The sequence below is a fragment of the Acomys russatus genome, chromosome 21, assembly GCF_903995435.1.
Source record: "Acomys russatus chromosome 21, mAcoRus1.1, whole genome shotgun sequence".
Lineage (NCBI taxonomy): Eukaryota > Metazoa > Chordata > Mammalia > Rodentia > Muridae > Acomys > Acomys russatus.
The window spans coordinates 39429069-39443483 of record NC_067157.1 but is presented as its reverse complement, the minus strand read 5'-3'; the positions used below and the strand labels follow the sequence as shown (position 1 = coordinate 39443483).

Sequence of the window (14415 nt, the reverse complement as noted above, 5' to 3'; positions counted from 1 at the left end):
AAACGGGGCGTCTTGGCAAGGCAGGTCAGATCTGGCTGGGAAACGGAAGCAGGGCTGGTAAAATGTCATTACGACTGTGTAGTAACTGCCTTCCTTGTTGTGCACCTGAGGGACAGCCTTATCTTGGGCTTCCTAGGCAATCAAAGCTCTTCAGACCCAGCCATTCCCAACTCCCGGAAACCACAGGCAGTCAGTCATATGATCAAGCTGGTCTTGGTCATATGACAGCGGCGGGGTACACGGAAGGCCAGTGCTAGGCTAGCCTCCGGAGCTGGCAGAGAAGGTCGCTGGCTTTCCTATTGACATGCGGTTCCCCGAGAGCTCCAAACTGGTGCGCATGCGCCTGGCGCTCCGGCTGCTACTGCTGGTGCTGCTTCTCCTGCCAAGGTGCGCGGCCAAGAGCACGCCTCGCTATGACCCGACATGGGAGTCTCTCGACAGCCGCCCACTGCCCTCCTGGTTCGACCGGGCCAAGTTCGGCATCTTCATCCACTGGGGAGTATTCTCCGTGCCCAGCTTCGGCAGTGAATGGTTCTGGTAAGTGCACACTCTTTCTCAAAACACACTCTGAGCTCCCCCCCCCCCCCCGCCACTCCCGCCCCCCCCCCACCCCCCGCCGGACAGGGGCAGTCAGTAGCCAGCCACCTGGTGTGAGTGCTGCCTGCCTGCTTGTCACGTTTTGGTCAAGGATCCTTTTGCCCTTCCAGATGTAGAATACAGGGGTTTCTTGACTCAGTATGTCTGAATCAATATTGAATATTTGTGCTCACCTGAGTTCCTAGGCACACTGTAGGTGGGCCTGGCTGTAGGGTGTAGTTCAGTGGTAATGCCTGTATGCTTAAGGAAGTGCCAGTTCCAGAATTCTAAAAAGCTCCTTAAAAGGGCTGGACAAACTGCTCAGTGGTCCTCTTTTAAAGAATCTAAGTTTGGCTCCTAGCATGCACACTGGGAGGCTTACAACTATCTGTAATTCTGGGGATTTCAGGGAACGACTATGCTTCTGGACTCCGCTCACACATACACATACCTACACACAAACACACATGTAATTAAAAATAAAGTAAGTAAGTAAGCCGGTCGTGGTGGTGCATGCCTTTAATCCCAGCATTCAGGAAGCAAAGGCAGGTGGATCTCTGTGAGTTCGGGGCCAGCCTGGTCTACAAAGAAATTTCCAGGAAAGCCGGGACTATAGCCCAAAAACCAAAAAAAAAAAAAAAAAAGTAAACAACATTTTTTAAAATAAGGACCATGGATCACTCATGAAGTTAAGATCCTTGCGTACTAAAATATTAAAAACCTAAAGCAAATAAAAGAGGTGCATGTCTCACATTACCTTCATAGTCACATGGTGGTAGATAGGCATCATAAACTTGCTCCATCTTCAACTTCTTCCTAACCAGAAAGCCAGTTTCTCTCTTCACTAGAAAACACTATAACAGGTTGCATCCATTAGCCAGCATAGGTAGCTGTGATGGATGCTTATGAAGCCTGCATGTGACTTTGGGTCAGGTACAGGACATGCTGCGCGCTGCCTGCGAGGTCTTTCCATGTAGTCTCAGGCAGGTAAAGCTGTAGTCCCACTTGGGGAGGCAGTGCTGACTGTGGGATTTGCTCAGCCTATGGCGATGTTCCCCTTATCTACCTGAAATGTTTTCTGTTAACGAATGGGGCCCACGCATGTGTTATGTTTTAGGCCCTTTATCTTGTCTTGAGATCTTAGCTATATGCATTCCGCAGTGAGCTAAGGTGTGAAAGCAAAGACTGGGTCATGATTGGAAGTGAAGAATTAGGAGAACCAGTGGCTGGGTCACGGGACAACTTTACAAAGGAAAAGACGGAGAGCAAGGTGAGAGTTTTGGTTTGCACATGCCATCCTTAACGTAGAGTCACACTGATAGAATGTGATAGAACAGGTCAGAATCAGTAAATAATCTTCCTAAGGGGGGGGATACAGGGTGAGCCCAGGCAACGGCTTCAAGCGCTTATGTTTGTTCGTTTTATGTATATTATTTCTTTAGTATCTGTGCACTTTCTTTTTGCTCCACAGGTGGTATTGGCAAAAGGAAAAGAGACCCAACTTTGTGGACTTTATGAACGATAATTATCCCCCTGGTTTTAAATATGAAGATTTTGCAGCGCTATTTACGGCCAAGTATTTCGATGCCAGCCAGTGGGTAGCTCTTCTCCAGGCTTCTGGTGCCAAATACGTTGTCTTAACTTCCAAGCATCATGAAGGTAAGGGGAGCAGCACACCTGAAGACACACGGTGGCAACAGCTAGGAAATGCAAGGCCGTTCTTTTGGGTGGAGACATTAAGACAAGGTCATCCGGCTGGGAGGCAGAGGCAGGCAGATCGCTGTGAGTTTGAGGCCAGCCTGGTCTACGGGAGCGGTCGAAACTGGGCTTCTCTCAGAAGAACCACAGGTGCATATTGACAATTGCTTACAGTTTAAGGAGCACATGTCCTACTTCAGTTGGATACAGCTAGTGCCACAGAGGAAAGCTGGGCACAATTTTTATGTGCAGGTTTAACTGTTTAAATAAATAACCAGATTTATTTAAAGTTGATCGAAGAGGACTAATATAGCAGGTCAAAGTTAAAACTGAGTTGCACTTTCCGTTCTGTTTGTTCTTTCTTTTCTTTTTCCTTTGTCTTTTGTTGTTGTTGTTGTTTTGTTTTTTGTTTTTGTTTTGCTTTTGTTTTTGCTTGTTTTTAAGACACAGTTTCTTTGTGTAACAACCCTGGCTGTCCTAGAAGTCACTTTGTAGACCAGGCTGGCCCTGAACTCAGAAATTTGCCTTCTTCTGCCTCCTAAATGCTGGGATCCAAGATCTGTGGCGCCACCATCAGGCCCCCTTTCTGTTCTTTATTGCACTCTGTGAAAGCACCCTGGGGCTTATTCTGCCTTTGGTCTTGGCTCACACAGCTGACTGTACTTTGGGCCCACTTTTAGATATGCAAGTGGTAGGTAGATCACTGCTGCTGAGAGAAACACAGAGACATCAAGGGAAAAGAGAGATAGATTTATAACAGTGCCTGGAAACATCAACAGAGTATAAGGGAGCTCAAAGGCCTGCATCAACAGAATACTCAACTATCACCACCTGGTGTCCCTAAGACCAGAGAAGCACTAGCCAATTCCATGTGAATGGTAAAGTATAGGCGTTTTCCTTTGCATGATCTCTTTTATCTTGAAAAGTCACCTTCTTTTGTTCTACAGGGGTAGGAAGGAGCCAGGAGAGATGAACGCAAACCAAAGCCTGCAATCATCTTAAATCTTTTCCCCATCGGCCACAGTCTGGTATTGACACCATTTCCTCCTTTAGATGTTTCTCCTGATGAGAATATGTCAGTTTCCTGCTGTCTAAGAGCTTTCCCAAATTATCTGACACCAAGAGAGTTCATTAAAAAGAAAGTGGTTCTTAACCTTTCTCCTAATGCTGTACTTCTTTAATACAGTTCCTAATGTTGTGGTGGCCCTCCCCAAGCATAAGATTATTTTTGGTGCTCCATCATGACTGTAATTTTGCTACTGTTATGAATGCAACTCTCTGCTGTGTAGGGTTTATGACCTGCAACTTCTGTGAAAGGGTCATTTGACCCTGAAAGCGTTGTAACCACAGGTTGAGAATCACACTGCTTTAGACTAAGAGGACAGAGGATGAAGATGCTATGTGTTTGTGTTCAAGGACCATGCCACCTAATGCTTACATTGCGTATAGATATCACAATCTATTGTGAGTCTCGCCTAAGAGGAGGGTCACTGTGCACTCACTCAAGGTGCTGGGCTGAGATGCAGAGCTGTGCGCTCATTGTACTGTCCCTGGTGCTGATAGTTTGGGGGCAGGCCTTAACTGTTGACACTGCTGTCAAGCTTCCCACAGACACCCTTAGAGAAAGTGCAAGCTATTTGAGGAACTTCTTACAGTGAATTTAAAGGCTGAATCAGGCCTCAGGCTTGCCCTAATATGATAGTCATGTGAGTGGCAACTGCGTCTTGCTGATGTCTGTCTTTCAAGACGCATTAAGACTTTGCTGAAACAGTAACAAAGTTCTTAAGAGCCTAAGGCAGGAGCTGAAACTTCTGAGGATTTTATGCCATTTCTTCAGCATCTCAGTTTCTATGTCTCTTCTACCATTTTGTACAGAATTATGAGCAACCTAAATGCCAATTCCTGTTGAAGTGTGAATTATTTCAAAGTGTAACTTTGTGTAACTTTTCTTACCCTTTTGGTTGTTAGGATAGTCATTTTGGGGCACTTGAAAAAGGAATATTCACATTTATGGCTTTAGGGTAAGATGAGGGAGGTAAAAAGTACAGGCCTACTGGGTAGTAGCATATCTTCTCCACTTCCACTTTAATTATTAAGCCACAGAGACTTACTTCTTGTACTTGGGCTTTTCTGAGAATCACACTGTAATGAAATCCAACCAAACAGTAGACCTTACCCATTTGCTTAGAAGACACAATCCTGGAGAAGATTCATCTAGCGTTTTCATTCCAAATAGCAGAGACCATTGCTCAGTTGTGATAGATGTGGAAGGTGCCTCCTCTTAGAGAAGATCCACTATTGTTTATTGTAGATTTTGCTTTAGAAGCTGTGCTACAGTTGCCTGCAGACACTGTGACACCATGCTGCTCCCAGAGGACCTCAGATTCTGTAACTGGAGACTGACTGTATCACTCTTACAATGCACTCCAAAAATTGCTTTGAAAAGTCCCAATTGCACGTCATTTACATTCTCATTTGTTTATTTAGATGAGCATGAGACGGAATGAAAAGTTGGGCAAGAAACAGTTGGTTTGGGGGGGGGGAGCAGTGAATTTTGTGTGCCGTTTGGGTTGTCTCTGCATTTTCATAGGTTGACATTTACCAGTGTCAAGGTGACAATGCTTCGAGGGTTTTCTGCTGTCCTTTCCAGGCTATACGCTGTGGGGCTCTGAGCATTCTTGGAATTGGAATGCAGTTGATGAGGGGCCAAAGCGGGACATTGTCAAGGAGCTTGAGGTGGCCATGAGGAACAGAAGCGACTTGCGCTTTGGACTGTACTATTCCCTTTTTGAATGGTTCCATCCACTCTTCCTGGAAGATGAATCCAGCTCATTCCAAAAGCAGCAATTTCCCGTATCTAAGACGTTGCCTGAGCTCTATGAGCTAGTGAACAAGTACCGGCCTGATGTTCTGTGGTCCGACGGAGATGGGGGCGCACCAGATCACTACTGGAATAGCACTGGCTTCTTAGCCTGGCTGTACAATGAAAGGTCTGTACACCCTAAAAGCTCCTATACTAGCCTTGGACACTTTGAATGTGTACATAAGCAATTATATCCCATTCCTGTGGCTGTGGGCTCATTTGTGGTATGGGAGGAAGAAATCTTTATAAGCAATGCTTATTTAGCTCGGTCAGTATTTAGTAAAAAATAATCTGAAGTCAAATACAACCAGACTGGTTTCATAATGAATTTAAGAATCACAGGATCAAGACACAGCTGGGATCATCTGCTTCCGCTCGAGAGTCAGAAGTGCCAGTGTAAGTGGATTCCTGTTCTCTCTACCTGATCCGCCAGACATAGGAAACTTGGGGCATACATTTCACACGATGCAAACACTCAAATTTTCAGAGATTTTCCAGTAATGGGCACAAATTAGAAGAGGCTAGGATGTACACGACTATTTAGTCCTGGGGGAACATGACTTGTCTTGAGGATAAGTTCAGCTTAGGCTACCGGTCACAACCTGAGGGTTGGAATGGGATGGTACAGCGCTCTCATGTGCGTCACCCGTGGGCTCTGGGTTTTATTCAGGCTGTCTGCACTAAAACGATAGTGAAAGAATTCATTCTTCAGAAAAGTTGAGGAGTTTGCTCCAGGCCTACAAGCTAGAATGTGAACATCTAGACTCCAGTCACAGAGCACATGGCTTCAGAAATGGAGGCTTTCTCCTTTCTTACGGCCGTTTGTTGGGAGTGGATGGAGAAGATCTGTTTGTGGTTTCACGAATGTTTTTTTGAAGGGAAACTCCACCTCTCATTCCAGTCCAGTGCGAGACACAGTAGTCACCAATGATCGTTGGGGAGCTGGCAACATCTGCAAGCACGGTGGCTACTATACCTGCAGTGATCGTTACAACCCTGGGCATCTTCTGGCACATAAATGGGAAAACTGCATGACAATAGATAAGTTCTCCTGGGGCTACAGGCGGGAAGCAGGAATCGCTGATTATCTTACAATTGAAGAATTGGTGAAGGTACAGTAAAATATGTTGTGGGCTATTACTCTGGAATATTCGTAATAATGAAGTGGTTACAAGGAGTTTTTCTTACAATTGAGATTGTGTAGTATCACAAACTCGGGACATTATCCTCTGTGTTTTTTTCCTATGAAATGATTACATATGTGTGTGTGCACGTATATATGATTATATATTACATAATATCTAATATATATTTATATTAATTTAATATATAATATGTGTTATAAATTATAATTACTGTATTTAATATAATATACTATATACAGAAATATATATATAGAAGATTACATTTTTTTCTGCTTCAAAACTGTATTGTTCTTTAAAAAAAATTTTTTTTAGCAACTTGTGGAAACAGTCGCGTGTGGCGGAAATCTTTTGATGAATATTGGTCCCACTCTAGACGGCATCATTCCTGTCATTTTTGAGGAGCGATTAAGGCAAATGGGAACGTGGCTGAAAGTCAATGGGGAAGCCATTTATGAAACACACACGTGGAGGTCTCAGAATGACACTGTCACTCCAGATGTGTGGTAAGTTTTCCTGGCTAACAAGTGCCATTTGAGAGAGGAAAGCATTTAGAACCTGAGCTATAGAGAGAGAGCACAGGATAAAAAGACTGACTAAGTATGATTTCTTGGGCTTATCCACAATCATGCAAATCTTCCCATCACAACTATTGTCACTGTAGGAGTAGATAGTACTTCTTAGTCAACCATTTTCCTAGGATCCTGTTTTGGCTAACTTAATTTACTGTTTGCTTTGCCCTTGGAGAATCTCTTGGTCCCCAAGAGACCGTGGAATGACTGAGTGACTGCCGCCTGTATCACAGGTTTCAGCTTGACTTAAATAAAAAGAGAAGTAATAAGAATTAGTGTGTTATTTAAAATAACATAATGCTTATCAAAATCTCCTTAAATAATATCTAGAGATCCTGTAATAGTGGGAGAGAGTTAGCTAAATTGCCTTTTACAAAGTTGGAAGACATTTAGATAAGTCTCAAATGCTGAGTGGTTAATGTAAAACAGACTAGTGTTTAGTCATTAGTAAGTTGCCTAGTTTTTTTTTCATATTAGTGTGTTTTTTTTTTAATTTGATACAATATCTAGCCTTAAACTTTCTAATGTAGACAAGGATGGCCTTGAATGTCTTCTGATTGTTTTGCCTCTAAATCTCAACTGCTAGGAATTACAGAAATTGCCTAGTTTTGCAGGTATCATATCCCATCAAAAAGCAAGTAAGAGATCCCCAAAGGCAAAGCAAACAGGAAATTAAAGTTAACCCAAACGGAATTCTAAGAAAACGGTAGAATAAGAAGTACTGTGGTAAGATTTGCAAGATAGTATAAGGCCCAGAAATGATACTTAACGTCACACTAAGACGCTGTAAAGCGCAAATAAAACTACAACCAGAAATCACCTTGCATCCTTTAGAATAGCTACTATTTTAAAAGGTGCTGATGCTGACGATTTTGGAGGGATTGGAACTCCTGTCCACTACAGTGGCTGTGATGAACAGTATGTCAGCCCCTCAGAATGATAAAACAGAGCCACTCCGCTACCCAGCAATTCCACCTCTGAATACACATGCAAAAGAATGATACCAGAAAATCTATATTCCCAGAAACTAACTTATGAATAGTTAAGCTAAAGCAGTGTGCACACATACTATGGTGTGTGTATATTATTCAGCTTTGAAAAGGAAAGAAATGCTAAAATGCGGATGGAATTTTCAGGAATTTGTGTGAAGTGAAATGACCCAGTCACAAAGAGACAGATATGATTTGTGAGGAATCTGGAGTGGTCAGAACCACAGAGACAGGAGCTAGGGGGAGGAGAAAATGGAGACTTATGTATGGGGTATTGTGGCCTGTCACTACAATTAAGTCATCATGCGTATCCTTACTGCTTCTATCTCCTTCCCTCTTTTATACTCATTTGTAGAAGGTTACTATTGGCTAAATCCAGCTGTATTGGTCCCCCAAGGCTACCGTGGGAGGCTAAGTGTGGCTACACCTGTAGTCACATATGTGCAATAATCAAATTAGCTAACATTTGGCTTTAAGCCCAGTCCTTGTTTTCTTCCTCACACCCCAACCCTCCGGGCAAGGATGTAGCAGATTTCTGTTTCCTCCCTGCATACAAACATGTTATTTATTTTATCTTTAAAAGTTTTCCCTTGTCTCCAGCTACCTTCCCATTCTCTGCTTTTGTTCATGATAAAATATCTTGCAGAACATTTTTGGATTGGTATTTCTAGCTGGAGTTCTATTCTTTATCTCTTGAACACACTTGGTTCAGGTTTTCATCCCACCCTTCCCAATTTGCTTTTTTCAAGATTCACAGTGGCCTCGCCCTGGCAGCCCAAGTAGTTCGTGGTTAACTTCTTGTTTTCTGAACCCACTGGCAGTATTTGCCTCATGATCAGACTCCTTGGGTCTTCCTCATTACTCCCCGGTACCTGATCTTTCCAACCTCTAACTGTGAAGTGTCCTTGGGCATACCTGTTTTTCTATCTTAATTCGCCAGCTGACATTTGGTGATTTTAACCTTCTTCTATATCCACAGATGTCTTAGTTAGGGTTTCTATTGCTGTGAAGAGACACCATGACCATGGTAGCTCTTATAAAGGAAAACATTTAATTGGGACTAGCTTACAGTTCATGGTGCCATGCAGGCAGGCATGCTGTAGAGAGCTAGCTGAGCATTCTACGTCCAGATCACAGGGAGCAGGAAGAGAGAGAGATTTGTGCCTGGCTTGAGCATTTGAAACCTCAAAACTCACCCCCCAGTGACACCCTTTCTCCATCAAGGCTGCATCTCCTAATAGTGCCACCATATTCCACTCCCTGGCCCCATAGGCTTGCAGTCATTTAAGCATGCAAAATTGCATTCAGTCCAACTTTAAAAGTCTCCATCTCTATCACAGCCACCACTGTGCTTAAAAGTCTAAAGTCTTTTCTGAGACTCGTGGCAGTCTAACTGTGATCTCTTATAAATTCAGAATAAAAAAAAGCAGCACAGGATATACATTACCATTCCAAATGGAAGGGAAGGAAGCATAGTGGAGAAATACTGGACTAAAACTAGACTAAGAAACCAGCAGGGCAAACTCCAAATGCTGCATCTCCATGTCCGTGTCAAATCTAGTTTTGTTGACTGCAACATTCTTCTTGGCTGTTTCCACTCCTTGTCAGCAGCTTTCCTTTGCAGGTATCCCACACCTCTGGCATCTCCAACATCTTGGGGTCTCTGAGGCAATCCAGGTTTCACTTTCACAATTTCACCCACGTGCCATGCTAAGCTTTAACCTTAGCTGGGTAGAATCTTGCCTTGAAGTCACCATTATTCCCTTTATTCCATCGAGCACCAGGCTTTTCTTCCATCTTTTTATTTTCTTGAACACTAGACTTGACTCCATTAAACTTCTTGTTGCCTATCTTCTTCTCAAACTGTACATTTTGTACTTTTCCTTCTTCAGCTCACCCCTTTCCATTATGTATCTGCATTAAGTGTGGCCACTAATAACCACATGACACAGTCAATGCTAGGCTATTTTAAAATCTCTTCCGCCAAAGCTGTTAATTAACTCTTCAGTTTAGCCTCAGGCATATTTTTCTGGACAAGGCCACTATGCAGCCACATTCTTCACCAAAATATCACAAGAGCAGTCTCTAATCCATACATTAAAGTTCTTCTCTTGAAACCTATTGAGCCAGGCCCTCAAGGTTCACATCACCCTCAGCACCACTGTGTTCCATGCTCCCACTAGGATGGCCCATGAAGTCCTGCTTGGAAGTGTTCAACTGCTTTCTCAATCCAAAGTCCACATTCCTCCAAACAAAAGCATGGTCAGGCCTATCACAGCAGTATCTAACTCCTGACACCAACTTCTGTCTTCGTTCCTCCAACAAGACCACACCTCTTCCAACAAGGCTACAGCTCTTAATGGGCCTATGGGGCATTGTCATCCGAACAACAGCCAATTAATTCATCATCAGCTCTTTTGTTTTTATTTCTGAAATGTACATATACTCTGGCTACTTCTTGTCCTTTCTGTTGTAGTTCTCCATTGTCTCTCCCCTGGATTATTTTAGTACCCTTTGTTTTCTATTATTACTCCTTTGGGGGTGGGGTCTGTGGCATGTGCGTGTACTCATGGGTACAATGAACACATACGCACAGCATGCATGAGTGCGTGAGAGGCAGCCTTGGGGTCAGTCTTCAGACACCTTCCACCTTTTCCTTGAGCCAGCTTCTCTAACTGTGGTGAAGCTTAGACATTGACCACACAGGCCAGGCTGGCTGGCCTGTGTGCTTGGTATACCACTGTATATTCAGGGTTTTGATGTGAGTTTGTATGCACTGAAACTGAGGTCCTCACACTTGGGAGGCAAGCCCTTTACCAACGGAGCCAAGCCAGCCCTTTACTCCTGTTCTTTTAATATGGTCTCTGGAGAGCAATCAGAGAACACTATTTATTTATTTATGTAGTCAGCATTCCGTGATGCAACCCAGGTTGATGTCATGCCTGGATTAGAGCACTCCTATATACAAATTCTTCCAATGCTCCCCCCCCCCCTTCTCAAGGGAGAAGTGAGGTCTTACAGAGGTCTCCTTGGCCCTATCAAATCATTATATGTCTGATCTCTCTGGCTCTCCTTCTCCCTGGACCCCCTCCTCCTTGCTGCTGTATGTACAGGCCTAGCACACTCATGCTCCCTGGCTCTTGTGCTTATTTCTCAGCCTGGGAGGCTCTCCCACATGTTTACACCGAGCTTCCTGTTTTTTGTTTTGTTTGTTTGTTTCATGGCTGCCTTCTTGTCCCCGCCTTTTCTGTCTAGTGTTGCATCCTAGACCTATCCTTTCAAACCCTCACAGACCTTGTTTTTCTGCATGCTTCTGTTTTCCCTGCGCAGTCCCGGCTAGCCTGGAACTTGCAGAGGTCTGTCTTGAGTGCTGGGATTAAAGCTATGCACTCCCCCATGCCTGCGCCCCATACATTCATTTGCTCATTCTTGTCTATTCCACTGGGAGGTGGGCACGTGGGGTTAGGGACTATACGATCCTATATCTCTAGCCCTACAACAACACTGAGGGCTGTTTACAGATTTCTATAAATATTGTTGAGAAGTTGGGTGAATTGTTGAATGGTTATCCTCTTACTGTTTCCGTTGTTCTCATTTATGCTGCCACTCTCTCTGGTTAAACATGCTTGTCTTGGTAAAGAAGCTGTCTGATGTCCCAATCTTAAAAAACAAACAAACAAACAAACAAACAAACTCCCTATTACAATGTTTATGTTTTCTTTTCTTTCACATTGTGATTTGAAACTTACACTTTGTTATTTGTGCAATTGTCTACCTTTTCCATTCTAGCCTAAGCCACATAATCAGACTTTGAGTCTGCAGGTGGAAAGCCATGCAGCTCCACTTAGCTTACTTCTACACTCTGTTTTCATCTCCATGTGAGCAGTTTGAATACGGATATTAGCCCTTGAAGCCCTGTCCCCAGAACTTCCTTTTAGCAGGGTGTGGCAACATACTTGTAATTCCAGCACTAAGGAGGCTGAGGAAGAAGGAAGGAATTCAAGCCTCATCTGAGCTACAGAATAAGACCCTGTCACAAAGCAGAGCAAATACCAGCTTTTATTATTATTATTATTATTATTATTATTATTATTATTATTATTATTATTATTATTATTATAGGGCTGGAATAGAGAGGCACTTTTAATACCACGGTGAGAAAGTGGATCTTTTTATTTCAGTAGTGGTGACCTTGTCATATATCTTTTAAACAATTCCAGACATGATCCATAAATAAGGAGAAACATGGGGAGTAACTTGTTGCCATGATGTTGTGTTTTTCTCCCCTAACCAGGTACACATCTAAACCTGAGAAAAAACTGCTCTATGCTATTTTTCTTAAATGGCCCATCTCAGGAAAGCTGTTTCTTGGACAACCCAGAGGTAGTCTGGGGGAAACAGAGGTAAGAAAGAATTCTATCTTCACTGTGCCTTTAAATCACCTACTACAGCATGCTGGAGAGAACATAACTTGTTTTAGCCTTGAGGAGAAACTTTTGTGCCATCCTCTTGTACCTAAGAAAAAGGGACTTGAAAATGAACTTAGGCAATACAACAATGGCAACTCTCTAGCTGGAGCTTTTGGATTCTAAGAAAACTGAACTTAAAATCATAAAAACTTAAAAAAACTTAAAATAATGATGTAAAATAGGAGTTATCCTGCATAGTTACTCTGTGGTGTTCAAGCTTACTCCACTCACCGAAAAGTTTTTATAGAGTTTTTTTTTATAGAACTTCACTTGCTTCTCTCAACACCACATCAAGAACATATCAAATCAAAGACAGATGTTACCATTCTTCTATAGTTTAAGTCTGTCATCAGACTCAGTGGCATATCTTGGGCACTGTGATCTATCTTGGATCCCTTTTCAAGAAGTTGCTAATATCTTTGGAGTGAAATGTCATGTGATTTTCCTTATGTCGCTATTTCATTTTTTATTTCCAACTCTGGAAGTTGATCAGGCTGAAAGATGGCTCTCAAATCAAATGTTACAACTTAGCTTCCAAACCTGGATATGGCATTGGTTCTTATTTTTAATCTATATCTTGTTAGGCATTAATTAATACAATTAAAACTTAGGGGTTTTGTTTCATGTTGTTCCATGTGATAAAGTTTTATGGTTCAGATAACCCCACAGGATGTTCAGAACTACTTCTGTGAATTCACTCAGTTTCAGTAAGACCAAGACTACCAAACAGTCATAGCCATCATTGGCTGGATTTATATGCTACTGGCCCGTGGCCATCATTGGAAAACCTGACTTGTAGTGGCTGGCCAGGGGAAGGAAAGAAGTTGTACTAACTGTGTGAAACCTGAGCAGGGCAAATTGCTTCCAGTCATTTCCTATCTGCCATCCTCTCTTCAAGCATTTCCCCCACGCTGGCACTGTCCTTCCCCAATCTCTGAGTATGCTTGCTTACCTCTGGAGTGTAATGTGAGAGAAGCAGGAGTATATGATGTGAGCTCTGTCTAACACTTTGTTAAGAAACTCAATCACTCCTTATAAGGCGGATGTGACTGTGATGTATTTGGAGACATTTGTACGTTGTCTGTGTTTCCAATTACAGGTAAAACTACTGGGCCATGGCAAGCCACTGACTTGGACTTCTTTAAAGCCGAGTGGCATTATAGTGGAGTTGCCACAGCTAAGCATTCATCAGATGCCCTGTAAATGGGGATGGACTCTGGAATTAACTAATGTGATTTAGCCTGCAGCGAAGAGATGTATGGCACAGGTACCTCTAGCCTCAGGAAATGGCAGGGTTTTGTTGTTGTTGTTGTTGTTGTTGTTGTTGTTTTAAGTAGTGCTAAAGAAATCCGGATGAAAACGATAAGAAAAAGCAAGTCAATTGGCAATTGACTTCCTCCATCCCTTTCTTCCTAAATTCTTTCCTAAATTGCTCCTGTTGCTGTTTGAACATTTCAGTGCTTTCCTACCTAGTCGCTTCTTTCTGAATTAATTTCACCTGTGAGTTGTAGGCAGGAATCTGTTTTAGAGAAGCCAGCATCTGATGACGCCATGGATGACATTTTCTCCAAACTCCTGTTCTTATGTTGAAGCCCCAACACCCCATGTGGCTGTATTCGGAAACAGAGCCCTTGAAGAGATGATTAAAATTAAACTGAATCATAAGGCTAGCCCTAATACAAGAGGATTGCTGTCCTGTAAGAGAAAGAGACAATGATGCAAGCACATAGGGGAAAGCCATGTAAAGTGATGGCAAGAAGGCAGCCGTCTGCAAGCCAAGGAGAAGAGTGCAAAGGACACCAAATCTCTCGACACACTAGTCTTGGACTCCTGGCCTCCAGGTCTGGGAGAAAAATAATTTCCTGTTCTCTAAGCCATCCAGGATGAGTTTGGTCCTCCCCTCTCTCTGTTACTGAATCCTCATATGTAATGCAGGCAGTATGTAATAAATTTGGTGTGATATATGTTTCCAATGAATTCAGTAATTATCTTTTCGCTTTAAAGATTTCCCTCGTACTTAGAAAACTTCTATTTTCAGTAGACATTTTGAAATACAAGGCACTGCTTAGACCACCACTATTAACATTTTAGTATATATCCTTCCAA

General features: G+C 42.8%; 1 protein-coding gene across 1 annotated transcript; it reads left to right on the top strand.

Annotated features, from left to right (window-relative positions):
• The first annotated feature begins 261 nt into the window (after positions 1-261).
• Fuca2 (alpha-L-fucosidase 2) lies at positions 262-13620 on the top strand. Its single transcript, XM_051164298.1, has 7 exons — positions 262-537; positions 2048-2235; positions 4925-5264; positions 6039-6249; positions 6595-6785; positions 12135-12243; positions 13409-13620. The coding sequence occupies exons 1-7, from the start codon at positions 305-307 to the stop codon at positions 13547-13549; spliced, it is 1413 nt and encodes a 470-aa protein (XP_051020255.1). The 5' UTR covers positions 262-304; the 3' UTR covers positions 13550-13620.
• The last annotated feature ends 795 nt before the right edge of the window (positions 13621-14415 follow it).